At 52.1% G+C, this 26,530-nt stretch overlaps 1 protein-coding gene across 3 annotated transcripts; it reads right to left on the minus strand.

Moving 5' to 3' along the window:
- Nucleotides 1-17,047: 17,047 nt before the first annotated feature.
- Nucleotides 17,048-26,048, minus strand: NRN1 (neuritin 1). 3 transcript variants are annotated; one of them, XM_057699548.1, is made up of 4 exons: nucleotides 25,757-25,784; nucleotides 22,628-22,802; nucleotides 21,371-21,515; nucleotides 17,048-18,220 (listed from the first exon to the last, which is right to left on the minus strand). In XM_057699548.1, the coding sequence occupies exons 2-4, from the start codon at nucleotides 22,698-22,700 to the stop codon at nucleotides 17,992-17,994; spliced, it is 447 nt and encodes a 148-aa protein (XP_057555531.1). In that variant the 5' UTR covers nucleotides 22,701-22,802; nucleotides 25,757-25,784; the 3' UTR covers nucleotides 17,048-17,991. The 3 variants fall into 3 exon arrangements, with proteins under 3 accessions (XP_057555531.1, XP_057555532.1, XP_057555530.1); XM_057699549.1 differs by lacking the exon at nucleotides 22,628-22,802 and having other exon boundaries at nucleotides 25,757-26,048; XM_057699547.1 differs by lacking the exon at nucleotides 25,757-25,784 and having other exon boundaries at nucleotides 22,628-23,045.
- Nucleotides 26,049-26,530: the final 482 nt, after the last annotated feature.

Genomic DNA, 26,530 nt, shown 5'->3' on the forward strand with positions numbered 1-26,530 from the left:
AGAGACGTCCTGGGGACCATTTAGTCTTCTCATCTGAAGCTGTTAACTTTTTTCTTTGCTGGGACCTCCAAGGCGACTAGAGTCCCTAATTAGAGACTCGCTAAATATGCCAAGGTTTATCACAGAGAAAAAAATAAGGCTAAATTACTGCCCACAAGAGAGGAATTTGAGAACCACAGGATGGTAACAGTGCTTGACACTGATAGATCACTCCGGAAAGGAAGTTTATAAAGTCCTAACAGCTCATAAAAACCAACGCGTTTTCCATAGAAAGGAACAGGAAAGAGGAGACAGTCACAAGGCTGTTTTTTTCTCTTTTTGTCTACTCTAAGACATTTGAATCCTCAGATTTCCCGTATTACTAACTCACACCGAGTGAGGCATTCATCCTTCAGTGGCAAAGTGCCAAAACATTCTTAGAAAGTGGTTCGGGAGGGAGGGGAGCAATCGCTTCCTGGGTTTGAGCTTGGAGTTCTGCTAAGAGCCACTGTCTCCAGGACTCAATTCACACTCTCCCCGACTCCCTGGGAGAAGGTTCTAACAAGCAGGACCGGGAACACATGGCAGCAAAGGTGGTGGACGCACCGTGAGTTTAAAAGTCCTTTAAAGTAGATGCATGTTCACTCACTCTTCGTAGTGGGACACGGGGGTGTTTGCTTATTCGTTCCCTCATTCATTCATTCACATACATTCATTGATTCGTGCCCTCAGCTGTCAGTGTTGAGCTTCTCCTCTATGCAAAGATGCTAGCCAAGACGGTAGGTATGGAAACATATATGAACGATGGGCTCTGCTTTTGAGAACAACCAGGCAGGTCCCAGCCGCCTGAGTTCATTATGTCCGCGCATATTGATTGTCTACTCGAGATCAGGCAATGTTCTAGAAGTTTCTATCCCAGTTGGGGTGATTCGTCAGCAATTAAACAAGTTAAAAAGGGTGTTCCACTTCAGGAGGAAAACGAACCCAGTATGAGCCAAGTAATCGTGTTATTTGACCAGGTGAAGCTTAAAATACATTCTCTCGTGGAGACATTTTTAGCAAAATGTGAAAGTCAACCTGTGAAACCTTTTTAGTTATTAAGCCAAGTTCCCAAATCACCAACCAGCTACCAAATGCATCCCTGGGCTATGGCAGAGGCCCTCAGCCGCGGCACTACTGACACTTGGGCGAGACAGTGCTTCGCTGCGGGGCCCGCCGTGTGCCCTGCAGGATGTGTAGTAGCAGCCGTGGCCTCTGTATACCAGACCCTGGTAGCATCCCGTCTCCAGATGTGACAATCCAGACTGTCTCCAGGCACTGCTACATGTCTCCTGGGAGCAAAACTGGCCCTGGCTGAGAAGCACGGATCTATGGGGCAAGGGTTCCAAATTTCAAATAGGAAGCCTAGAAACGCACATCCTCTCCCTCCCCGGTACCCTCGCCCAATCGTCTCAAGGAGCTTCTTTTCCTCCCTCTTCCCGCTTGCCCTTCTCCTATCTCTTCCTGCATCAGGGACTTCATTTTCCTCTTCCCCTCAGCTGCCTCGGGGGAGAAGCAGGAAGAAAGCTCTGGAGAAGGTGCGTTCCAAGGAGCAAGTCATTTCTTAGGTGGGAAACCGAGAGGTGTTGCCTTGGAGATAAAGTTTGCCTCCTGCTCCACTTTGCCGAGAATCTGGACCACCCTCTGTCACACTCCACGTGGAAACCGGCAGCCACACTCACTCGTGCAGCCATGGGTGAATGAGCTGATGCGGGCCATGAAGAAGGCAGTTTGTATCGGCTTCCTTTCTGCCCTTCTGGATGGACAACTGGATGTGTCCATTGCATATTTTAAGGCAAAGACTTGTTTGCTCCTGAGCTGTGCATTTCTCTTCAAGGAGTGGAGTTTTACTGCGTTGGACTCTGACATGTGGCCTGTGGAGTGGCCCTGGGTTCAGGCGTGGGCTTTTCTCAGAAGAGAATGACCAGCCCAAAGGGAAGGAGTTTCCATAGCCCGGTGGACAAGTGGGAGGAGCCTCGCGCTTGCTGTGGGCTGTGAAAGAGCCCAGAAGTGCTTCGCGGTGTCTTGGGCTGTTGCGTCTCAGCGGTGGCATGCATTTGGGAAACTCTGGGTTGAACAAACCCAGTGGGTTTCTTTGCTGTAGGACTTTTGTGAGATTCCAGATGCAGTGTGTGTGGTGATGTCAGGAGTAGGAGCAGGTAAGCGGTGTGGCCCATACTTGTCCGGCTGTGGAAACTTCTCTCACGTTTTAATTGTGACAGAGCTTGTTTCTAGATTTCTGTTCCCTTTCAAACTGTGCTACAGGGCACCCCAGAGCAGAGAGCTGTACTCCCGCTCACCTGTTTGGATGTCACTCTCTGGGTTCATTTTCTCCCCCCGGGCCTTCCGAAACATCATTTAAAAATGGTCCTGTTTTGTCCATGCAGTTTAATGGGACTAGGGAGGAGGGAAAGCGCTGGCATCCACCTCTCGGCTAGCCTCCGTCCCGACTCTGGCCCAGAATCATTTGCTGAGTCCATGACCAGCACTGTCCCCTCCACCCCCGGCCTTTGGTTGCAGTAGGACTGGGATGGGGCCCTGGCCAGGCTGACCTGCACTTGGAAAAATCAAACAAAAGATCACCTGGGGGGCTTCCCTGGTAGCCCAGTGGCTAAGACGCTGGGCTCCCAGTGCAGGGGGCTCGGGTTTGATCCCTGGTCAGGGAACTAGATCCCACAAGCTGCAACGAGGAGTTAGCATGTTGCAACTAAAGATCCCGCACGAGGTAAGGAAGACCCCGCGTGCTGCAACCAAGACCCGACACAGCCAGATAAATAAATAAATAAATAAATAAATAAATAAATAAATAAATATTAAACCAAACCAAAACCAAAAAACATCACCCAGGAGATTGAGGTGCAGCCAAGGTGGAAACCCCCCTGGGTTGGGGGTGTGGGGCAGGTTGTCAAAGAGGAAGCAGCGGCGCCCCCAGAGGCCAGGCTAGTGGTGACAGAAACAATCCCCCGGAGACCCTCAAGGGCGCAGTGACTCTCCCAGAACAGAGGTCCGTAGATGAGGTCTCCCTCCCGTGGAAATCTCCCTTCATTGCCAACTCTGAAAGGCCAGGGTTTGATTTTGCTTAGGAAAGTGGCAGTTTGCCACCTGTGTTATATCATATTACAAAGAAAGAGAGATCCCTCATTGGGATGAAATTTGTTAAAAAATAAACATTTGAGGTATTTCTAAGATAGTATGGTTTCCCACGAAGGGAAAATTAATAAATGAATACCACCTTATCCTCAACATGCTCTGTGTTTGGGTAGATGATATCTGGTCTGGGGCTCTGACCCAAGGGTGGGTTTGGGCTGTGTACCTTCTGGACCAATCTACTATAATCAGACATCAATTTCTGGGGCTGTCATCTGTGGCTGGGGTGCAGTTGGTCAGACACCCACCTTTGCCCCAGCACCAAGCTCACCCAGGAGACACCAGCCAGCCCAACATTGCCAGGCAGCTACTACCTGTGCAGGTCACAGGGCGGGAGGAGGCAAAGGGGAGGCCTGGAGGTGAAGCTCAGCATTTTTAGGAGAGAGAGCTACGCAGAGTGTCTGTCTGCCTAATGCCTGGGAAACAGCTTTGCCCCGGGGCACTGAAACTGAGAGGAGGCAACAGTGTTGATAGGAAGTTATTAAACTGTGCAGGTGGCAAGTGCTGTCAAAACCCACAAGCAGGCAACGTGGGCGTGTCTGTTTCCTAAGAGGCTTTTGAAGGAAGGTGGTTATCACTTGGCAATGGAAGATCAGAGAAGGTATCTGGGAAGAGGTGATACTGAGGCTGAAACGAAATGACAAGAAGGAATATCCTGTGCAAGGATCTGGGGGAGAGGTGGAGGAAATCATGAGTTCAGAGGCATTAAGCCTGATGAGCTTGGGGCGCCCGGGGCAGAGAAGTTGCTGGAAGGAAGTGAGGTCAGAGAACAAGACACATGTTGGGCCAAGTTGGGACAGGCATTTTATAGAAACAGCAGATGAACACCCAAACCCTGATAGATCCTCTCATCTCTTCGCTTCCCTTCCCTGCAGCAGACATACATCTGTGAGTTGGTATTTTCTACCCCGTTTCGTAACGTCGCACCTGCTCAGGAATCACTGTCTGTGGTGCTGAGCCAACTTCATTCTTTTCATGTTGACGGTTGTATTATAAGAGGACCCCAACGGGAGAGGGACAAAACCAAACCAGGCTACTCTGGCGTGTGTACGTGTGAGCTCTGGAGTTGCCACCTCCCTGAGTTGGATGTTTGGAGGGAAGAGCTTGCAGTGTGCGTGTCCTTTGAGTGAGCAGAGAATGGTTCATTCCTGCTGGGGTGCGAGGTTGCAAAAGAGTTGGTTGTTTAGCTGTAGCTCTGCGCTTGCAAAGAAAGAAATACATATTCTTTAAAGCAAGCCATTCATGTTGAGAAAGTGTTTTCTGTCTTATGGCTTCTTTCCATCTGCCTCCATTCATGACCACACACAGGCACGTGGCCATCAAAAAATAGGTTTGTTTTCCTTCTTACTCAGGATACACGTACTTCTCCCCTCTGGCGGTGAACAAGGCAAAGGGAAATCTGATGGGTTTATTGTACAAGTCTATACATGGAATGACTACAAAACAATTAACACTTTTTTCCCTAAGCTGCATGAAAATCAGTCTCTTTTGTTACAGTCTAAGCTAATGGAAAATAATATAAAAAATAATATATATATGTATAACTGAGTCACTTTGCTGTGCAGTAGAAATTAACACAACATTGTAAATCAACTATACTTCAATTTTTTAAAAAGCTATGTGACCCTTCACGCTTCCTGTCATTGTTCTCTGTTTGCCTGTCTGTCCTAGAAGTCAGGAGTTGGATCCATGTTGGTTAACCTTGAACAGTGCAAATCAACACACAGGGGAATGCTCTAGCGTGCCTGGTGACAGCTCCTGGGCATGGCGGGACCCGCCCTTCCACCCTCCACGGGCCATTTACGCTAGTTCAGAAGAAGCATTTGTGCTCCTGGTGTCAGACTCTGAGGGACTCAGGTACTGTACGTCTGCCGTCCAAAACGATTTAAGAATCCCTACATTCCACTACTGCCCTGCTCCTTTTAACACCCAAGAGGTGGGGCCAGTGTGTAGTCTCCACGAAAGAAACAGTGTCTTCAGAAGATGAGAGTAGTTAGTGGGAGCGTCTGGTGATACCACGTGATGTTTTCTGTTCTGCTGTCCCTTCAAGCCTAGAAGCTCTAAAAGTATGATGACCCTGTCACTGATTATTTCAAAATGATACAAATCACCAGCTGTTTAAAAAAGGATACATCCATGTCGTACATCTGAAACTAACATTACATGTCAAGAATATCTCAATTTAAAAATGAGATAAACCCCCAAAATATGAAAAAAATAAAGTTGTCCTAGATGCTGTATTGAAATTTCTAAGGATCCAATCTTTTCTTCCTCTCTGCCTCTCCACCCAAAGGGAAGAACTGAGGTGAGCTTGTTGAAATGATCAGCTTCAGGCTTTTGCAGGGGTGCGGGCTGGAGGGAAAGAGCTCCCCGACGGTAGTGTTCTGCCTGGAGTTTCATCACTGTCCAAGCACGTGGCTCTCCTTTCATAAGGCCTCCCTGGGTACCGGTTATTAACCTTCTCCACGCGTGGGTGGGATATTTCCAGACTAAGAAGCCACTTTCAGAGAGTCCCAGATAATTCGCCAACCATGGCCTTTCTAATTCCAGAAGAATTAATGGGCAGCACTATAGTAGAATGGACATTTGGACCAGTCGAGTCAAATGTTGGCCCCGTAGCACAAGGGTTGTGTTTTGATAGGCCTTGTCTTTTGTTCGTTTTAACATTATTAACCTCTTTGAACACCCTGGGTGTAGGTACAACCAATAATGAGTAGCTTCTACGTCTTAGGCAAGATGATAAAGGCACGAGGAACAGTACAGTGGAACCTCTGAACCAGGCTGCCATGCTGGGACCCTGACTTTGCTAGTTATGGCGTTGAGTTAATTCCCCTGGCATTGAATTTACTCACCTGCAACGTGGATCCCAGTAGGACTGACTTCGTGGCGGTAAATGAGTTAACAATGAAAAAGCGGGTAGAACAGTGCCTGGCCCGTGGTACGTGCTCAGTGCATTAGTGCTTCTCGGCAGTTTTGCTCTTCTACAGTTAATAAGAAGGGCTTTGATGTGGCAGCTCTTTAGAAGAATTTAGAGTTTTGATCCAATTGCTACTGGACTATGCCTTGAAAGATGAACGTGGGAGCATCTGTTTCTCTGACTCTCTCCAATCACAAATATGCTGGATATTTTATTTTTGAGTAGAGCCTTGTCAAATGCATCCACAGTTATTTCCTTTGTGCTGTTATTGTTCCCAGAGACAGGCAATGTCTATGGGCCCTCAGCACCTCTGCGGCCCTAGCTTTATCTTTTCTTTATCTTTTCTGCCAGGGCCTGTAATTTCTGCCTGGGAAACTACATTTCCCAGACTCCTTTGCCTACTGCTTCCTGCTAGTTTCTGCCAATGTGAGGCATTTCTGGCAGGAGGTGGGAAGGAAGAAAAGCACAGCAGCCTGCTTGTCACAGTGGCCCTGGGATCTGGGTAACGCCCTTGTCTCTTTGGCTCCTTCTGACCTAAGCATTGCAGTGAATTTCCTACTATCTGTGGGTAACATCACTTCTTTTCCTCTTCCAGCCTTTCTAACATTATTATAAGGTATTGAATGTAGTTCCCTGTGCTAACCATTCCCTTGTATTAAGTTACCTCTGTCTGAAATAACTGGACTCCTCTTTTTTCCTGTTGGGACACACTGACATGTTGCCAAACTGCCTCACGGTACCTGCTTCCCGGTGGACAGCCATCCCTGTTTACAGTACTTAGATACTTGACAACCCCTTTGAAGTACTTTGCTACTCACCACACAATAGTTAAATAGATGAAGTTCTTTCTTTTTGAGTCTCACAAATAAAACCTATCGAAATCCATGTGGACACATGGACAAAGAAGCAAGCCCTGAAGAATAAAATGAAAGAAAATGCCAGATGCATTTTATTAGCTATCTCTGCATAACAGATCACCCTCAAATAACAGCTTATCTGTTCCTCTGTGGATGGACACTTAGGTCGCTTCCATGTCTTGGCCATTGTGAACAGTGCTGCTGTGAACATTTGGGTGCATGTGTCTTTTGGAATTAGAGTTTTCTCTGAATATACATCCAGGAGTGGGATTGCTGGGTCATATGAATATTAGTCACAAAAAAGAATGAAATAACGCCATTTGCAGCAACATGGATGGACCTAGAGATTTTCATACTAAGTGGAGTAGGTCACACAGAGACAAATACCATATGATATCACATATGTGGAATCTAAAAAATGATACAAATGAACTTATTTACAAAACAGAAATAGACTTACAGACATAGAAAACAAACTTATGGTTACCAAAGGGCAAGGGGAGATTAATTAGGAGTTGGGGATTAACAGATACACACTACTATATGTAAAATAAACAACAAGGACCTACTGTATAGCACAGGGAACTACATTCAATACCTTATAATAACGTATAAGGGAAAAGAATCTGAAAAAGAATATATATATATGTATAACTGAATCACTGTCCACCTGAAACTAACACAACATAAGTTAACTATACTTCAAAAAAATGGTTAAAAAAACTCTGAAAATGGCAGCTTAATGGCAATAATCTTCTAATATCTTTCACGGTTTCTGTGGGTAAGGGGTTCGAGAGCAGCTCGCAGGGTGGTCCTGGCTCGAGGTCTCTGAGAAGCTGCAGTCAGAGGTCAGCCGGTGCTGCAGCCATCTGAAGGTCCCACTGTGTCTGGAGGACCTCCTTCCAAGGGGGCCCACTCACAAGGCTGGCGAGTCAGTGCTGGCTGTTGATGGGACGGGGTAGGCGTCTCCACAGGGATGCTTAAGTGGCCTCCTGGCGTGGAGACTGGGTTCTACCAAAGAAAATGATCCGAGAGACCCAGGAGGAGGCTGCAGTGCCTTATATGACCTAGCTTTGGAAGTCACGTGTCATTACTCCATTTGTGTTCTGTTGGGCACACAGGGCCAGCCTTGGTTTGTTGTGCAAAGTGGCTACACACAGGCATAGAGACCAGGGGTCAGGGATGCTTGCAGGTCATCCCAGAGGCTGGCCACTGCATGCACAGTCATTGTCTACACTTGAGGTGATAAGTGCATAGTTTGGGTGAAGAGGGAACAAGGAGAATTCTCTTCTCCAAATGAGGAAGCAGGAAAGCTATCAATTTCAAGAGTTCCTTGAATAAGAGGAAGGCAGTGAAGGCAGGAACCTGAGTCTTTCAGGTCTCCCTGTCGCTTACGGAAGAGCACAACAGCTAATGAAAGGTTGAGTAAGTTGTTCTGAGAAGCATGAAAAGGATACACCAAGGAGGAGTTGCTTCTTTTCTCTTTCTCCCCGCCTGTTTTAGCTGTTGTTCATTCATTTCCTTTTACGCACGTTGCTGTGGGCATGTCTATTCTTTTGATTCTAACCACTGGATGGACTCCGTGGCTTGCATCCAACAATTGTATGCCTCTGCTTTCCCAGGGATAAACTTTCCCAGGCTGCCAGGGAAAAGTTTCTGAGGGAGAAAAGGCATTAGCAAGAAGCAGCCCAGAGATGGGTTGGCATCAGTGATACCTTTCTTTATCCTTCCAAGATTATAATGTACAACTATACGTGTGTGAGGCAAGAGGGGCTGGAAGTGTTCTTCACTCTGTAAACATCTGTGCCGGCTGCAGTGCTAGGCATCGTGGGAGATGCAAAGATGATTGAGACACGGTCCCTGACCTCAAGGAACTTCTGGTTTAAAGACAAAGCAGATCGGCAGACGGCTAATTCTAGTACAAAATTAAGAGCAATGAGAGTCCATAGAGGGGATACCCAATAATTCTGACTAGGGGGTCAGAGAAGGATTCATGAAAGATGGAGCCTGAATGAGTCTTGAGGAAAGTGTAGGCTGTCCATAAGTGGAGGGAGGTGAGGGGTAGAAGTGAGAACTAAGTGAGCAAAGGCATGCATTTGGGGAGGGCACGGAGTCCCATATGGCTGCAGGGTGTGGGTGGGGGCTTGGAGGGCTGTGGGTGGGGCCGAGTCTGTCGAGAGCCTGCGGAGGCTTCAGTGCCACGCAGGGAGGCTGCATCACTCAGCAATGATTCAGCCATGGAAGGAAGTGATGCTTCTTGAGAAGGGAGATGACGTGATCACATCCACGTGGGAAAAAGAGCGTTTAAGAGGCACTGAGACCAAAATGCATATTGCTGGCTGGAGAAATGATGGTTATTTTAATTTTCCCCTTGTGGGTCACCCACAGTTGCTCATTTTCCTACAGTGAGTGTGGATTCTTGGTAAATTTTAAAATAGAATACTGAAAATAGTTTTTATACGGTAAGTTACAAATGGGGGAAAGGGAGGCGGCCAATGAGAGGGGTGTGCCTCTAGTTGGAAGGGGACGAACTGAAGGCCAGGGCTGGGCAGCGAGAGGGCGGGGCAGCGAGGGGGGGGGCGGGGTGGTGAAGGGCTGGCAGAGCCCGAAGGAGCCAATGTCATTCACATGTTCTTCCAATGTGTCTGCAGTGGGCTGGGCTGCATGGAGAAACGGGTCAGTAGTGGGAGGAGACTAGGATGGACAAGGGGTGGGGGTTATCTTTTAGGCGTCCAGAGATTTGAGTGTGTGTGTAAGCTGAGGGAAAGGAGCACCTGGAGAATGAAATACAAGATGGCAGAGGCAATTTAGTACAGAAGAGGCAAGATCTGAGAGCAAATTGGGGGGAATAAGGTCCAAGCCCCAAGCGCGGGTGTGCGTGTGTTTGTGTCTGTGTGCGTCTCTGCGTGTCTTAGAGAGAAGGCAAAAGAATTAGATAGTGCGTGAACTGGAGACTACGTCATTAGGAATATCTGTGCAAGTGGGTACACTTGAATACATTTTAGATTTGAATAGACATGTACAGCAATTCCTGAAAATAAAGATTTGAGCCATTTTTTTCCTGCTATCTGTATAAGTGCCAAGGGCTATTCAGAAAGAGGAAAAAGCATACAGCACATCCTATAAACAAAGCAACTGAGGAAATGCAGTTGGCCCTCTCATTCTGTTCAAAGGAGCAGGAAATGGCTGGCAGGAGAGCCGTTACACAGGAAAATGCACCGGCCCAAGGCTGCTCTGAGAAAGGCAGCAGGCGTGCATGGTGCAGACGTGACGGCCCCACGCACTAGGCAGAGAGAACGCCCCCCCACCCCCCCCCCAACCCCTGGAGGCTGGCTGGCTGGCGCTCAGGCTGGGGCGGGTGCAGCGCCCGGGTGGAGCTGGCCTGGACTGATGTGCCTGTCACACACGCGAGATGCTCTCTGTCCCTTCAAAGTTGCCTGTTTGAAGAATTTGTGTTTGGCCAGAGTTAAGTGAACCACTTGGCTTGGGATTTTTCTCCTGCCTAAGGGAGGCACAATTCAACAGCCTGGGGAGGCAACCAGAGAACTAGGAGGGTCCCAGAGCCATTTCTCACGGTCAGTCACTCCCCAGAGCTGCGCAGACCCTCCCAGGCAGCGGAACGATGAGGCGGGCCCAGGGGCAGGGATCTGTCCTTCAGGCTGAAGCTAATTATCCTTGCCTGGCCTCATCCAACAGCTTGCTTGCTTCATCTTGTTTCTTTCTTAATCAAGAAGAGACTCCCACAGTGGTGTCTTGATGTCAACAAAGCAATTTGTGACTTGATTAACCCAGATGGACAAGTGTGTCTTTTTCTCTCCTCTCCACTTTAGCAGGTTTGGACTATTTTAAGAAGTTTCTCTCCACATAGAAGGCAGTGCCTGCCTGTGGCTGGTGTGGCTTTCTTTGCTTTTTCCTGTGTTTCTCTTACCTCCCCTCCTAGACACTCATAGCAAGGGATTCGTTCCAGGAATTCCAGGGAACTCGGACACACTTCCTTCTGTCATCTGGGTCACATACGAAGCTGGACACCCCACCACCATTAAGAAATCAATCCAACGCACGATTTGTCCAGGTGATAAGGTCTGTAGCTAATATTAGTTGCTGTGATTTATCAAGAGAATAACCACCTGGTGATACATTTCGTGAATGTCCCATCAAACCATCTATCACTGTAGATGAACTTTTCATATCCGAGCAGGCCTGCAAGCGACTGGTACAGAACCAAGTAACTCCCCTGCGTGTCTAGTAAATTACCGGAGGAGAAGGAAGCAAATAGGAGGCTCCTGAAGCTAAAAGGACACAAAAAGGAGGAGACGATAATGAAAAGGTTTCCATGCAAACACACGGTAAACCATCAACGCAACTTTTTGTTGCTTGTCCTTTGAAACTTACCCCCTAATGTTTTCTTTCCTTCATATATACTGCTGCCCCCCAGGCAGAAATAAAGCTGCCACCACCCCCACCCCCCAAAACGCAAAGAAGGGCCCTGAGCAGATCCCAGCAAACGTACATTCCGAACACCTCGGCTCTCCGGATGTCTGTAATATGAAAATTGGGATGTGTATGATTTTTCCGTTTGTAACTGTGACAGTTACCATAAACTTGGTGGCTTAAACAATGACATTTCGGAAGTCTGGTGTGGGTTTCGCGGGGCTGACATCACTGGGCTGCATGTCTTTCTGAGGACTCTGGGAGAGAATCCGTGTCCTTGCCTCTTCCACTTTCTAGAGGCTGCTTGAATTCCTTGGCTTGTGGGTACTTTTCTCCATCCTCAAAGTCAGCGAAGCTGGGTGGAGTCCTTCTCACAGCCACTGACCCCGACCTAGTCTGCCTCCCTCTTCCAACTTGAAGAACTCTTGGGAGCATATCGGGCCCTCAGGGGCCACCCAGGAGAACCTCCCTACTTTGAGGTCAGCCCATTAGCAACCTAACTCCATCTGCAGCCTTAACTCCCCTTTGCCAGGTAAGTGACATATTCACAGCTTCCAGGGATTAGGATTCTTTTCGAGGCCATTATTCTACCTATCATAGAACTCAGGTTTCTTTGTTGTTGCTGTTTTTTTTAACTTGTGCTATCTCTCTTTTGGCTCAAAATAGTCATAGAACCAGCAAAGTGAAATCTTAAAACAGGTTCCTGAAACAGATGAGCGCTCACATTTTTTGCTCTACCTGGTGATTTGGGGCAAGTTTCTAACCTCTCTCTAAACCTGTTTCTTATCTGTAAAATGAGGAGAATACAATCTCCTACAGAAATTAGGGCAAAAATAGGATGATGCGGGCAAAGCTTTAGCATGATGCCTAGCATGTAGTAAGTGCTCATTAAAAGTAAGTTAAATTGTTTAGGAAGCAAGTCAGAGTAAGTGGGGAAGAGACAAGAGACAGAGTACAATCCAGGTCTCTGTACCCTGAATTCCCCGTCCTCCTGGTCTGTTCCCAGTTGGTCTCATTGGATGGAAAAGAGAAGTTCAGATGTCATCTTTTCGGACCCCTTCGTTCCTCACTCTCCACCGCAGACAGGCAATGGGGATCCAGGCTTGGTGCTGGCCCTCAGTGCCGCGGGGCTCACACCCCAGTGGAAGTGGCCAAGTCCCCTCTCCACCTGCCCGTGATTCCTGACGGAGCCTGGCAGTACCCGCGCGCTCGGCTCCTGGAGGAGCGTGGATTAGATTGGAGAGAAAGTCAGGCGCTTCCAGGCCAAAGTCTAGACCCAAAGTCTAACTGGACCTTCCCGGCCAGTTGGGTGTGGTGGGGGGGCCTCTGGTGGTGATTAAGGCAGGGAGGGGCTCAGAGCACCCAGTGCAGGGCTGGAAAGTATGGCCTTCCAGGAAGCCGCCGGTTACCTACTGGGTTGACAAAACCAAAAGTGTGTTAATGTAGTGTTGAAGGTGACGCAGGCGATCCACACTCTTTGGGGATGTTGTCCAACATTTTTTTAAAAAAATGAAAAGCACATATACATTTAACAAATAAAAAATAAACACACACACATACCTCTCTGCCCAGCAATCCAAGTTTGGGGGAATCTAGTCTATTGAAGAGATAAAAATACTAATACACCACATTGTTTGAACAGGAATATTTATTACAAAAATATCTGTAGGACATATACACAAAACTGCAAAAGCCTAAATGTCCATCAGTGGGTGGAAAGTTAAGTAAATTGTAGTATGGTCGTCTAAGAAACATTGTATAACTATTCAAAAGAAGGAGTTGTTTGTTTAGCTATGGATCTTGGAGGATTAGTAGAAGAGAAATATGTACCATAATTTTGTAAAAGCGAAAAAAAAGCCCACGCTCAGGATGGGTATATGTTGGGATATGTTTTCACAAGCATGGGGAGAGGTGTGTAAGGACACACGTCTCTGTTAACAGTCGTGCAGGGTGGGTTAATGTTCTTCGTTCTGTGTATCATTGTATTGCTTGGCTGATTACAATAAATGAATTACTTTTTTTGGTTTAATTTTGAGAGAGGAGTTTACTATAAATGACAATGGCTGCCTGAACCCGGCTAGGCAGGGCTGAGCCCAGTTTTTTTTCCTTCTTTCTTTCATTCTTTCTCCTTCCTTCCTTCCTTCTCTCGCTCTCTGTCTCCCCTTCCTTTCCTCCTTCCTTCCTTCCTTCCACCCTCCCTCCTTCCCTCCCTCTCTTCCTTCCTTATTTGTTGGTTCATTTTATTTATTTATTTAAAAATTTTTTATTGACGTATAGTTGATTTACAGTGTTGTGTTAGTTACTGCTGTACAGCAAAGTGACTCAGCTATACATAAAGATACATTCTTTTTCATATTCTTTTCCGTTATCATTTATCACAGATATTGAATATAGTCCCCTGTGCTCTACAGTAGGACCTTGTTGTGTATCCAGTCTATACATAGACACTTACAACTGCTAACCCCAATATCCCACTCCATCCTTACCCCAACCCCCTCCTTCTTGGCAACCACCATATGGGCCCGGTTTCTTTACTCCGGATTTTGGGTTTGGGGCCCAGGCTGCTTCGGCCTCAATCTCAAGGAAAGCCCCCTGGGAGATGCCATTCTTCTCTTTCCGGGAAAACCCCAAACTACTTCATTACAAAGTTCCCTGCCGCCCAGGCCTCCTGGGTGGAGGCCAACCGCACAGCGCCGGTCCTCACGGCTCCCCCTCCCCCCCCCCCAACCCCAGCTTTGTTTTCACTCAGGCGCAAGGGCAACAATGCTTTGATTTCCTTTGGCAGGAGTTCGGAAGGAGGGAAGGAAGGAAGGAGAGGCAGTGAACCTTCCCGCGGGTCCCGTGGGACAGGACGGTAGACGGTTCCGCGGAGAGTGGACTCTCTGGCGGGGGACCACGCGCGCCCAGCCTGGCTCTGCCAGGGCGCAGCCCCTTGTGTGGGGCGGGGAGTGGGAGAGGGAGAGGAGGTCCAAGACCTTCCCGGAAGCAGCTCTGCCAGGAGTGAGGGCGCGTAAGGAAGGGGAGAAAGGGAAAGTCTCCTCGCAGGCTCGGCCTGCCCATCCCCACGGCGCCGCCACTCCTGCGGCCCCGGCCCTCGAGGCTCCGACCGAAGTGAAAGGATCTCTGGCTGCACAGAAAGAGGATCTACGTGGTGGTCCTTGTGCTGATTCGCTTCTCTGAGGGTCCTGAGTGAAAACAGGTCCCAGGTTCATCTCTGTCCCCGCCTCTGGTCCACAGCGCTGCGTCTCCAGCCTAAGGTGACTGTCTCCCCCTCTCCCCTCCGCTCGCCCTACCTCTGGACCGGTTCTCCCCATCCTTCTCCCTGACCTCCATTTCCCACGCCCGAGTCCTTCTCCTCTCCTTGCGTTCCTCCTCCCCGCCCCGCACGTCCACCTCCCAAGCACCCTGGAGTTTGGGGGCTGAGCTGGGGGCTGTGGAGTTGGCCTCTCTGACATTTTCCTGAGGATAACCAAACATTACACTCAAGTGGACTTCCGTGTCTTGAATCTACTCGGGCAGAGGATGGAGTGGAGGAGGGCCCTTCCCCAGGCTCAGGTCCCCAAGGGCCGGCAGCTGGCGAGAGTGGGCCACGTGCAAAGCGGTGCACAGAGCCGGAGCCACCGGGCAGAGGTAGGTATGAGAGCTCCTAGGTGCCTGGTACCCATTCCTCATCACGCCCACGACAGCCCATCTCAGCAGTGGGAGGTGACTTGCGCTCACCTTGGTTAATACGTCCCTGAGCTGGGAACAGGCTTACCCCATGGCTGCTTAAAAACGATAACACCAACGAACATATGGAGATGTCATCACGATTAAACGACAAATTATAGTCGAAGACGCCGCGATAATAACCTAAACAATCACCACAACCAGAAAAAACGTCCTCTGCCGAGCCACGGGGGGCAGCCCGCGTTTCCAGGACTCGAGACCCTGCGTTCCTGGGCTCTCTGCAAGAGCACGTGAGGGTGGTCCCTGGCCTAGCAGGGAGGAAGCCCTGACAAGGCACCCAGCTTTCTGGAGCGTCCCCAGGACGATCTGGGACAGGCCTCCCTGTAGGGCGGCCGCACCTGGGAGGCAGTGGGAGCCGCAGCAAGGGGACCAGGTTTCTGGAAAACAGAGCGACCGAGCCCGCGTTCCCAACCCCCGCCCCTCTGCCCGCTCCCTCAGTCTCGCCTCCTTCCAGATCTCCGAGGAGGTCGATTTCTAGGCGGGAAGCCCGCGCTGTGAGGGGAGGGGCGCCTGTGTGTCGCGGGGGTCTCCCCCTCCAACCCCAAAGCCATGCGTTTTCCTTTGGCGAGCAAGGGGCCCGGTGGTGCGCGCTGGTTCGCCCCCAGTTTGCGGAGCTTAAGAGACGAGTGGGGGGGGGGGGCCGGCTATCAAGGCCACAACGGCCGGAGTAGACCCTCTCTCTCCTCCTTCCGCTCCCCATTATTAAATAGATTCGTATTTCTTAACAGGCTCACATTTTAATTTGAATCCCAGGGGTTGAGCTCAGGTTAGAATCGTCCAGTTGATACTTAGCCCGAAAATTACCATTGAAATGAAACGATCGACACCGAACTCTGTTTTCCCAAACAGCCAGCGTTGCCCCGGGGGGTGACCACTCCGCCCAGGCAGCGAGGAGCTCCTCTGGTTTGGCTTGAGACTAGGGGCTCGGCGGGGGTGGGGGCAGCGGGGGGGATCATCCCCAGGCGTGGCGGGCGCGGCGCGTGCGTGAACCTGCCGCGCGAATAGAAGCCGCGGGTCAGAATCCCGGCGGCTCCCAGCGCTCCGGGCGCAGGGACGCGTGTGTGGCTGGAATTCAATCCGTGGGGGGAATGCAGATTGGGCTGCGACCTGCTGGGTTTGATTTATGAACTGTTACTCTCGCGATTGTTTACACATTGCATTTCAGGGCCCGGGCGCACCCTCCAGGAGCGCGGCGCGGGAACCCGCGGCAGCATCCCCAGCCTCCCTCCCCGCCCCCATCCCGGGGCCCCAGCAGCTCCCTCCCGCCCTCACCTTGCGTAAGAACCCGGAGACCCACATTCGGTTGTGCCTCCCCCAGCCTGCTGCCAGCCTGCAGCCCCGGACCCCGGGCTCCTCTGCTCGTGTTTACTCGCCAGTGTTTACTTCTCCGTAAGGCCATGCGGGCCTATAAATAGGAGAGGAGGAAGCAGCTCGACTGACAGATCGATAGGGCCCTGTCTCCTCGCCATTTCAGCTGAGCTGTCTTATTAATTATGAAAGGATTCACCTGAGCCCTGCCAGGGACCACAACCTCTGGCCCCTCTGCTGGAGCCCTTAATGGTGGTTCCTCCGCAAGGTGCCTCCGGCCACCGCAGAGGAAGCGGCGAGTCGCCGGGGGCGCGCGGCCTGCAGGGCCGGTGGTTGCGGCTCGGACCCGCGTGGGTCGGCGTGTGCGTTCTCAGCTGCGCGCCAGCCCAGTGCCCCCAAACCCCACCTAGAAAGGTTCCCTGCCTTTTAGTTTACGTATTTAAAATATAAACTTCCTCTTTTTCTTAAGTAAACACAACTTCAGGGAAGTGGCAAGGTATCCTGGTGGAGAGGGTTTGCTTGGAGACGGTAGGTCATCAGGTGGCTGGTGAATGCGTGCATCGGTCCTGGGTTCTTTCAGGTAACCCCGGGAGCACGGTCGAGAAAGCAGGCTTGGGGCAGGAAACAGACGACACCCCCGTTTCAAACAATAACTTTTATTTTATACTTCTCTATACTTTGTAGCAAATCTTTTTTTTTTTTGCTGAATTTAATTTATAATAAACTTTTTAAATTACATCTCTCTCTTTTTTTTTAAAATCAAGGCTCTTTTATGTCAAAATCTTTTTTGAACTATATTTTAGATTAACATTTAACATCCCCCCCTTGTGATCTATACCACTGGATATTCAGGTATTACTGTATGTGTAACAGCTAAAACAAGAGGGAAAATCAAGGCAGTGGACTTGGAAAGATGCGTCAACACGAGCAGGTAAAGCTTAACCTCTCAGTGATTTCAGCAGCGTTTCTTCTGGCAGCCTGTACCTCGAACCCGAGGTTTCCTCAACCTCTTTCCTCTCTCCCTCCTAGCCTTAAAACACAAGGCCAACAATCCGCCCTTTCACTTTTCTCGAGGAGAAATGTGCAGTGGAAATGATCAAAACAAGATACTGTGTTAGAAAGACGTGAGCGTGAATTATTCACGAGATGCTTCTCTCTTCAATTCATTCCCCCTGGCCTTCTCCTCTCCTCTTTCCTATTAGGAGGAGCCCATCATTTGTCATGTATTAACATGATTAATATAGTAGGTGGCCCAGGGCCGTTCCTGAGATTCTTGTGCCAAAAAATAAAAATTAAAAAAATGGGGTGGGTTTGCCGTTTTCGTGTTTCTGTGTGAAGACGGACTGAAGCTGAGGTCCGGTTTTGGCTGTGCTTGCTCGCTCACTGATTGGTAACATTTGGCAAATAAAACACAAGAAATCAAAGGAAATCGAAAAGGGAATCAGGATGTCCCACAATCCTATATGAGTGTTTTCAGCATCACAGAGAATCACAACGTCCCCAAAGAACGAATGGATCTTCCTCTCGGTTTCCGGGAGCGTGGCGTGAGTGTGGGTGGGCGCGCGGGGGGAGCCGGCCCCGCGCTCAGAAGGAAAGCCAGGTCGCTAAAGCTGCCGAGAGAGACACCAGGAGCACGGGGAGCGCGGGGAGCAGGGCCCCCGCCGCCCCGTTGCCGCTGCCGCAGAGTTCGAATAAGCTGCCTTGGATGTTGAGATTTTTGGATTCTTTTCTCAGTTTATCCCACATATCTTTCGCCCCTTCCTGGCAATCCGTAAGGGCTGTGACCGTGCAGCTGTGGAAATCCTCCCAGTATCTGGCGAGGAACAGAACAAAACAGAAGCGTGTTCACCTTGGGCGCCGGGGGGGACCCCGGGCCTGCGCCCCTGCGCCTCCCCCTCGCGGCCGGCCACACCCGCCCGCGCCCCCTGCGACCTCCTCTCCGCCGCCCCGGCGCCGGGCGGGGCGGGACGGGGCGGGGCGCGGCCGGGTGGGCCCTCCCGGGCCGCCGCGCATCCCGGTGCTGCTGTCCAAGGCGGGTGGGGAGGGGGCGCCCCTTCCCGATCTGGTCCCGCTGCCCGGGAGCCCGGCCGCACCCGCGGCGCCGCGCTGGCACCTCGGCCTGCGCCAACAGATTGCCGGGCCTCCGCGGGCAAAGCTAGGAAAACAGTGCTAAGCCTCGCAAGCTGCCGCCCATTAATGCCTCTTAGCTTGCAAGACGGGTTCCTTGCTCCGAGCGCGGCCCTCCCCCCCGGGCTTCCCGCTTTCTCCTCCCCCCGCCCCTTCTGTCTCCCTCCCTCTCTCCAAGCTGCCGCGCTCTCGCCTTGGCCTCCATTCTCCTCCGCTCCTCCTTTTGTTTCCTGCTCTCCTCTTTCCCCTTCTTTCCTCTCCCCTTCTTTGTCTTCCTCCTCGCCCCCCCCCCCGCCCCGGTTTTCCTCTGTTTTCCGTTCCTCACTTCCTCCTCCCCCTCCTCCTCCTCCTCCTCACTTGCTTCGGTCCTGCGTGGACCCTCGCCTTGCTCTCCACGCTGCCCCGGCTCTGATTCGGTCCGGAGACTTGCTGCCTGCCTCTCTCCTCCCTGGGGTCGGTGAGTGTCAGCGCCCAAGCCCCCGGGGCCGGCTTCCCAGCCTCCTCCAGCTTCCTCAAACCCCAGAGCTCCGGCCCTACGCGCCGGGTCCCTTCTCTTCCCCGCCTCCCGAGGCTTTTTTGTGGCCCTGGACCCCCGCGGCCTTCGGGGTGCAGTGCCAGCCCCCCCGGGCTCGGACTCCTGGGCCGGCGCAGTGCCCGCCGCTGCCAGTCTTCGAGGGACCCTGCCCCCTGTCCTCCCTTCTCGCCTCTGCCCGGAGGCCCGCGCCTTCCTCAGCCACCCGCTCCTCCTGGGCTCGGCTCCTAGCCCCGCCCCCACAACCTTCATCCCACTTGACCTTTTGTTTTTTTTAATTGTCCCCCTTTCTTCTGAAAACCCAAAACAGTTCTCGAGACTAAATATAATTCCAACCCGTGATCGATTCCTAGGGCGCTGTCTCCTTTCGGGGCTGGGTCGATCCGTGTGTCTGGGTAGCTCCTGGCTGGCTCCCACTTCGCCCGGGCCCTTAGAGCCAGGTCACCGGCAACGGCCCGCCAGGAAGCTTGCTTGTTATTTTCTCCTCTCTCTCCCTTCTGCTCGCTAGCCTGGACTGCAAGCACGCTGAAGGCAGGATTTATCCCGGTTTCCACTCCCACCCCATCTTCTGGCTGACAGTCAAGTTATAAATGCTTGTTGGACTGCCTTAAGCTCAGGCTGTTTTCGAATGATCTCAGGGAGTCTCTGATTTATGAGGACTGGTGGGCCTGGGGCACAGGGCTTCCAGGTCCCTCAATTTGTAATAAATACTGAGATTTAGAGAAACCCAAGAGGCAGCAGGACAGCTCTCTGCATAATGATACCTCCCAAAGGATGACTAAATCTGTCCTTTCTTTATGCACGGCCAGATGGGGACAGGGCCTTCCTGGAAGAAACTCGTGGTGGAAGAATCCAGGTGGAACTGCGAGGAGGTGGGCTTCAGTGCCACCAACAGAGTGGGAGCCTCGACCCAGCTGTGGCCTGCCACCCCTGGGAGGGGCCCACCTCATTTTGATTTTCCAAGACCAAAGTACTGCTTAAAAAATTAAAATAGCTTGGAATAACCAAGTTCTGGCAAATGATGGAGGATTTGAGAGCTGATCTGTATTTAACCTTTTGTCAATCGTTACAGGTCCATTCTTACCTATAATCAGACATTTAGGATTAAAGCAGGCAGGTGTGCATCCCAGATCCAGCCTTTTGTCCCTTTCCTGGTAGGAAAGTAGCAGCCACTTAGCTTCTGTGGCTTCTGGTGGACACCAGGATATTTAAGAAACTTGTAGCAAAACTGACCCCCCCCCCATTGGATTCCTCATAATTTATACAAATAACATCCCATCCCCAAGGAATTAGGGAGAGAAGAAGGACTTCACAGTATACAAGGGATGGTACAGAAAATGGTCACTCCAACCTATGGGAAACAAGGCACAGCTTTTGCCTTGGCTTTATTGGGAGGGCCATTATCGGGGTAGGGAGGCTTTAACTATTTTTGAAAAATAAAGTGTGTGTGCATGTGTGTTGCAGGAGATTGGAGGGGGTGGTATTTTAAGGTCCACAGAAGCTAAAATGTGGCTGGTCCACACAGTAGAGCCCTGCTACCCTCATTTGCCAGTGGGAGCTGTGCTTTCCAGGCAAGCTCTGGGAAAACGCCCCTGGGTCTGCCCATGAACTCCTTCCTGGCCTGGCCTGGCCTGGGGAACCCTGCAGATGCAGGAGGGAGGGGAGACGTGGACACAAACTCTGCAGAGAAGGTCACTGGACATTTGGGACATGCGCCTCTTGGGCAAAGTCACTGGCACAAAATGAAATATTCTTTCAGTCTCTCTCCTAGAAAGAGGAAGAGGGACCCGCACTCCTTTACTGTTTGTGAAATTTTCCTGGCGCGCTGGAGGGGAGTTTTATTAGAGGAAGTGGACAAAATAGGGGAGTGCCTTTCCTTTTAGGCAAACCTAGTAGAACTACCAAAAACGCCCCTCAAACCAAACCAACTGTTCTTCGGGAAGTGCCGCGCAGCAGGAGAGGGAGAAGAAGATGGCCTCAAAGCCACCGAGGAACTGCCAGCTGCTCTGGTGCCCCTAGCCCCCGTGCCAGCGTGTGGATTGCCAGCGCCTTTGTGTGCTTGGGTCAGGCTGCGGAGGGTGAGATTGGGCCAGGCGGAAAGGATCTTCCTCTGCGCATCCCAGGCCACAGAGTCCCCTTGGGCAGGGCAGGCCCCGGCACAGGCCTGAGGGTGGGAGTCAGAAGGTGAGAAGGCGCGCATTCGCACTGGTGCCAAATCCAGACCGCAGGCCGGAGGCGAGGCGCCCTCCCACCTCCGCAGCGCCCCCCAGAACCGAAACCTTGCGGGCCAGAGAGGACACTTACGTGCACACGGTCTTGATGTTCGTCTTGTCGTCCAGGCCCTGCGGGTAGTTGGCCATGCTGTCGCCCAGCTTGAGCAAACAGTCCGAAAAGCCCTTAAAGACCGCATCGCACTTGCCCGCTGCTCTCACGGCCTGCACCAGGTACGCTGCGGGGAGGAGGGGACACCGGTCAGCAGCGCCGCCACCCCGCCCCGCGGCCCGCCCGCCTGGCCCCGGCGCGCGTCGCCCCATGCAGCGCTGTCCACGGGCGCCCAGGCTCGGGGCGCGCCAGGGCCAAAGGTGAATGCACGATTTGGCCGGAGAAGGAGCAACCCGCACCCAACCACGCGTCTTCTGCAGATGGTCTGTGTGTGAGCGGGTGTGGACTGGGGGAGGCGAGGCCATTCCTACCGTGCGACTCCCTCCCGCATCTGGCTCCGTATCTTTTTCTGTTTCCATCGCCCCCTCTTCTCACCTCCCCCGTCTCTTTTATTTCTCTCTTTCTCCTCACTCCCTCCTTCGTTTCCCAACACTTCCCCAGCAAGCCCGTCAGGGCTCTCGCAGTGCCATCTTTCCTTTTCTGAGGTGACGGAGGGGGTCTGAAAGCGCAGTGCGGGGGCGACGAAGGGGCTGGGAGGCGGCAGAGCCCGGGGCCACGCAGCCGAACCGAGCGCCACATCGGGCGAAAAAGCCTCGGGCTCGGCGCCCGCTGCTTGGTGGGCGCTCAGCAAACACTGCCGAGTGAATAAATTAATAAAGTCTCGGGAAGCCACCAGCAGCCACCGACATGGCTTGTTTCACTATAAGACAGACTGTCGGCCGTGGAGTGTGTGTTTCTAGTGAGGTCCTCGCGTGCACCCTCCCCGTCCCCCTGGAGAGACTGGCCAAGGGGACGAGCGGTCCCGGGCAGTCAGGGCCTGGCAGGGTCAGGATGTGTCTGAGCTAGTGACCCCGGGTCACCTCCGCGGAGGCAAAATCCGTGAGCTGGGCTCCTAGTGTCCCTCCGCCTCTATCCGCGGCTCAGCTGCCCTGGATAAACGGCCACCCCTCCCGCCAGCGGCGGGGTGAGACCCTTCCTCTCCAGGCCCCAGCAATGCGCCTGAGGGCCCAGGTGGCTGCCGCCAGGGGCTCTCGGCCTCTAGCTCCCGGATCCTTCCAGAGGGGACCCGGATCGCAGCCGGGGCGAGGGGAAGAAGTGGAGATGGAGGTGGAGGTGGCGAAGGAGGAGGCGGGGGGGATGGGGGGGATGAAGAAGAGAAGGAAGAAACCCAGGCCGCACCGAGGTCCTCGCTCCGGGTCTCAGGTCGGCCAAACCCCGCGGCTCCAGGCGGCGGGCGCGCTGCCGTGGCCATTTCGCTCCATCCCAAGGCCCACGAACCGGGCTAGAGATTCCGCGGCGAGCGGCCGAAAGCATCCCGGACGCCAGGAGGGCGTGCAAGAAGCGCATATCTGCTCTGCTGGGGCGAGGGCAGGGGAGAAAAGGGGCGAATCTTCTGGGATTCGAAACCGGCCTCCAGTGCCCCGACCCTGAGCGCCGGCCCCTTCCCGGCAGTGTTCAGGGCGCCGCGGCTCGCGTGTGAGTGTCTCCGGGGAGGACTGGACACCTCCCCACTCCCAGCCGCCTGTCCCCGAGAGCCGGGCCAGGAGCAGGCGAGAGGGAAGGTGACCGAACCTGCAGAGGCCTCGGCGAGCGCACCGTTTGCACAGTGCTGCAGGAAGAGCGGGGCGGGCCTTGCGCTTTCTAATCCGGAACGGGAAGCTCTGGGGAAGGGACTCGACCTCGGCTCGGGCAGATACGTAAACCTTTGTCAATCTCCCGGTCCCCCTACGAAATAGTAAGAGCCCTCGCGACTGCAGTCTCGGCTAGAACACTGAGCTAGGATAAAGGAATAAACGAATCTTTGTTCTAACCGAACGCGGTCCCGATGAGATCAGCCCTGCGCCGCGTCCTCTAGAACCCATACCACCAATGCCGCTTTGCAGAGAAGAAACCAAATAAATTACAGCCCATCCTCCCTCCCGCCCCGGCTCCCAGTCTCTTCTTACCCCTTATCCGCACCCCCAAAACTCGGTGGAGAAAAAGTAGCCCCTAAGATGCATTGACAATATTTTAAAGGGGGAATTGGGGTTGGCCGGGGTGGGGGGCGCGGGAAGCGCTCCTGTCACGTTATCTTTGCAGGCGCGGCTGGAAGAGAAGCCCTTCCACAGCGCGCATGTGTGTGTGCGCGCGTGTTAAATAAGAAGTCGTGAAAATGTCTGTGTTTTGCAACTCTGACTCCTTGGTCTCCAGTTGGCTGGGGAGGCCGGGGGCTTGCCCGCGGGCCGTGTTTCGCGGGCTCACGCAGGGCGCAGCCCGCGCAACCCTGGCTGTCCTTCTGGAACCCTGGCTCAGCAAGGCTCGGGCCGGCGGCCCGGGCTACTTCTCTGTCCTCTCCGGTGTCCGAGACCTGTGCCATTTCCTTCCATTCATTCATTCGTTCGACCTCTCATTCATTCCAACCTTCCTCCCGCCTAGTCCTTCCTTTGCCTTCAACCACCCCCTCCGGCTTCCCGTCCCTGCCCCACCCCCACTTTTCTTGCCAAATGTCAATGATTTGGGACAGCTCCGAGCCATGAATTAATAAAGACCGAGGCTCTGGTGCGGGAAAGGGCGGACATTCGGGAACGAATATGCTCCACTTCAGTTCCACAGCCAACAAACGGTCCTTTTCGGGCCGAGGTTACTGTGTTCCAAGCGTGTTTCGCATACACAGTCGCTGTCTTTTTCACCCCATCCAAAGCGGGGTCATTTCCCACCAGGAAAGCAGAGCCCCAAACCTTTGCCCATTACAACCCCTATATCAAAAACAACCGCTGTCTCCTGCTCTCTAAAAACCTGCAGGCGAATTGCAAAAGCCACATCCACTTATTTCCAAGATTTAAGGGATTTGCTGCAATCAGAAATGTTTTTTATTGCAGCTCTTTGCACTCACGTCAAAGATTCAAAACAGCCAGATTCGAAACATCACATCGTTTCTTAGAATTAAAGGAAACGCCGACATCCTGCATCTACACACTCTAAAACCTCTACAATGTCCATGCAAAAAAATCAGATACTCAAAATCATGTCAAACGCATAAAAATCCCACTGCAAAGAATCCATTTTAATGTATAGATAACTCCAAAGCCGGTTTCCTCCACATTTCTCATGAAGAAAAATGTTTTGCATCTCATCTCTTGCCCCAAACCAATTCCCTAAAGCACCCCCCCACCCTGCCATACTGCAAGGATTTGTCTGCAAAGAACGCTCCAGCCTGAAACGAGAGGCGCCAACAATTCCCTCCTCTCCAGAAAACCCGTTCGAAGAGTTTCTATTTTTTCTCTTGTCCATTCTATTAATAATCCGCTTCACTTTCACTTTTAGGCCACATTAATTAATGCTCTGACCCGCATCAGAGAAGGGGGTTTTCTAGTGCTCCCTTCCATAACGCCTTCTTCATTTTGGATGAAGAAGGGTGAACTTCATTTTTGGATGAAAAAAATGTGAACTTTTAAAAGCCCCAACGACAGTGTAACTAGGACTCAAGATTCCTTAACATAAAATGGGGACTATATAAATCCATCTATAATAAATCCCAAACAAACAAAAATAACAAGCACCCAACACGACATATTGCAAACACTTCTTAACCCCTTTGTATATATAAAATACAGATGCTGTGTGCAAAGGAACAGGCAAATGTGCATAGAAAATTATATCCACATAGATTTAGCTGAACTCAAGCTCCTCAATGATAAGCGTCTTAAAGATGTGCTCTGAGGTTCCCTATCATTCTCGATTTGCCCCCCAGCCCCGTCTGCGGTGCCCGGTGCGAACGCTGCAGCTGGGATATGGGGGGCGGGGGGGGGGGGCGGGAGAATGACAAAGTTCTAAATGCAGCAGTCTGAACCCCAGAATATCTTTGCTTCCTGCACATAAACTTTCTAGTTCTAGCTGCCTAGCCATCTTGTTCCTGCATTCACCTTTCGACCCTTCAAAATAATACCTTGTAGTATCGCAGGGGCCAGTGCATTTCCCCAGAGCGCACCAAACCTGGTGAACCCCAGAGAGGGAAGCAAAAACGGACGTGCGCTTTGGAAAAAGGGGGGAAAACCCCTCCAGAAAACTGCCGGCCTCACACATTTCCTGGCGAACATTTGGAGTCTCTCTCTCTGTCTCTCTGGCTCTGTGTCTGTCTCTGTGTCTGTCTCTCTCTTTTGCAGGAAAACCAACCCGGGACGCGCGAGTCCCTAGGCGCCTAAGCCCCCACCCCTGGAGGTTTGCCGGCTTCTCCGCACCCCTGGGCGGCTGCGGGCCAGTCGGTTCCTCCCGGCACCTCGCGCCGGGCCACCCGTAGCCCTCCGCGAGCCCGGCCGGCCGGCCACTTACCTATTTGCACCGCGAGGATCAGTGAAATATATCTGCCGTTCAACTTAAGTCCCATCCTACGTTTAGTCAAACCATTTGCGACCGCAGACCTTTAAATAGTTAGTTTAGAGAACGCGGGGGAAAGCTGAAAAATAGGCATTGCCAACAAGTTCCAGGAGTGGCGGAGACTTTATGCGCCGGGAAGGCAGAGGGAGAAGAGAAAGAGAGGGAGCGAGGAAGAGAGAGAGAAAAAGAGAGAGAGAGAGAGGCTGAGGGAGAGGGGGAAGTGCTGGGAATGGTTCACTCCATTAGGAGGGGGCGGAGGAAGTACAGCCTCACGCCCACGAGCAGGCCTGACGTGGGGGATGACACGGAATGATTTTTTTTTTTAAATAAAGACACCTTGGTAGAGAATCGCCATTTATAGTCATCAGAAGCTCGAATTAATCAGTTATCTCCAATTAATGTGCGATCGGAACGAATTCTCGCCTCCCGGGGGTGACCACTTCCCCAGCCCCGCGGCCACCCCCGCCTCCTCGCTGTTCCCGGGGCCCCCAACCCCGCCCCCTCTCTGCGCAGAACGGGGGCTCCCTCTCCCCTCCCCGCCTGGAGCCGGGGAGTCCTGGCGCGCCCACTCGATTGTTTCAATCTGCTCCCCCTCCTCCACCAGCTCCACGGCGAATCCAGCCCCCTCCCTACGTTGCAGCGGGGTTTAAAGGAGCAAGAGCGCGAGAGGCAAAAACAGCTCTGCCGGCTCTATTAATTCGACACCCCCCTGGGCCGCCTGCCCCCTGC

Source organism: Hippopotamus amphibius, chromosome 11, assembly GCF_030028045.1.
Source record: "Hippopotamus amphibius kiboko isolate mHipAmp2 chromosome 11, mHipAmp2.hap2, whole genome shotgun sequence".
In the NCBI taxonomy this organism is placed as follows: Eukaryota; Metazoa; Chordata; class Mammalia; order Artiodactyla; family Hippopotamidae; genus Hippopotamus; species Hippopotamus amphibius.

Coding starts and splice junctions, on each gene's coding strand:
- NRN1 (XM_057699548.1), bottom strand. CDS start 22,700: ATGGCCACGGCAGCGCGCCCGCCGCCTGGAGCCGCGGGGTTTGGCCGA. Junction 21,516..22,627: donor GACCCGGAGCGAGGACCTCG/GTGCGGCCTGGG, acceptor TCCTCCCCGCAG/CGTACCTGGTGCAGGCCGTG. Junction 18,221..21,370: donor AACATCAAGACCGTGTGCAC/GTAAGTGTCCTC, acceptor GTTCCTCGCCAG/ATACTGGGAGGATTTCCACA.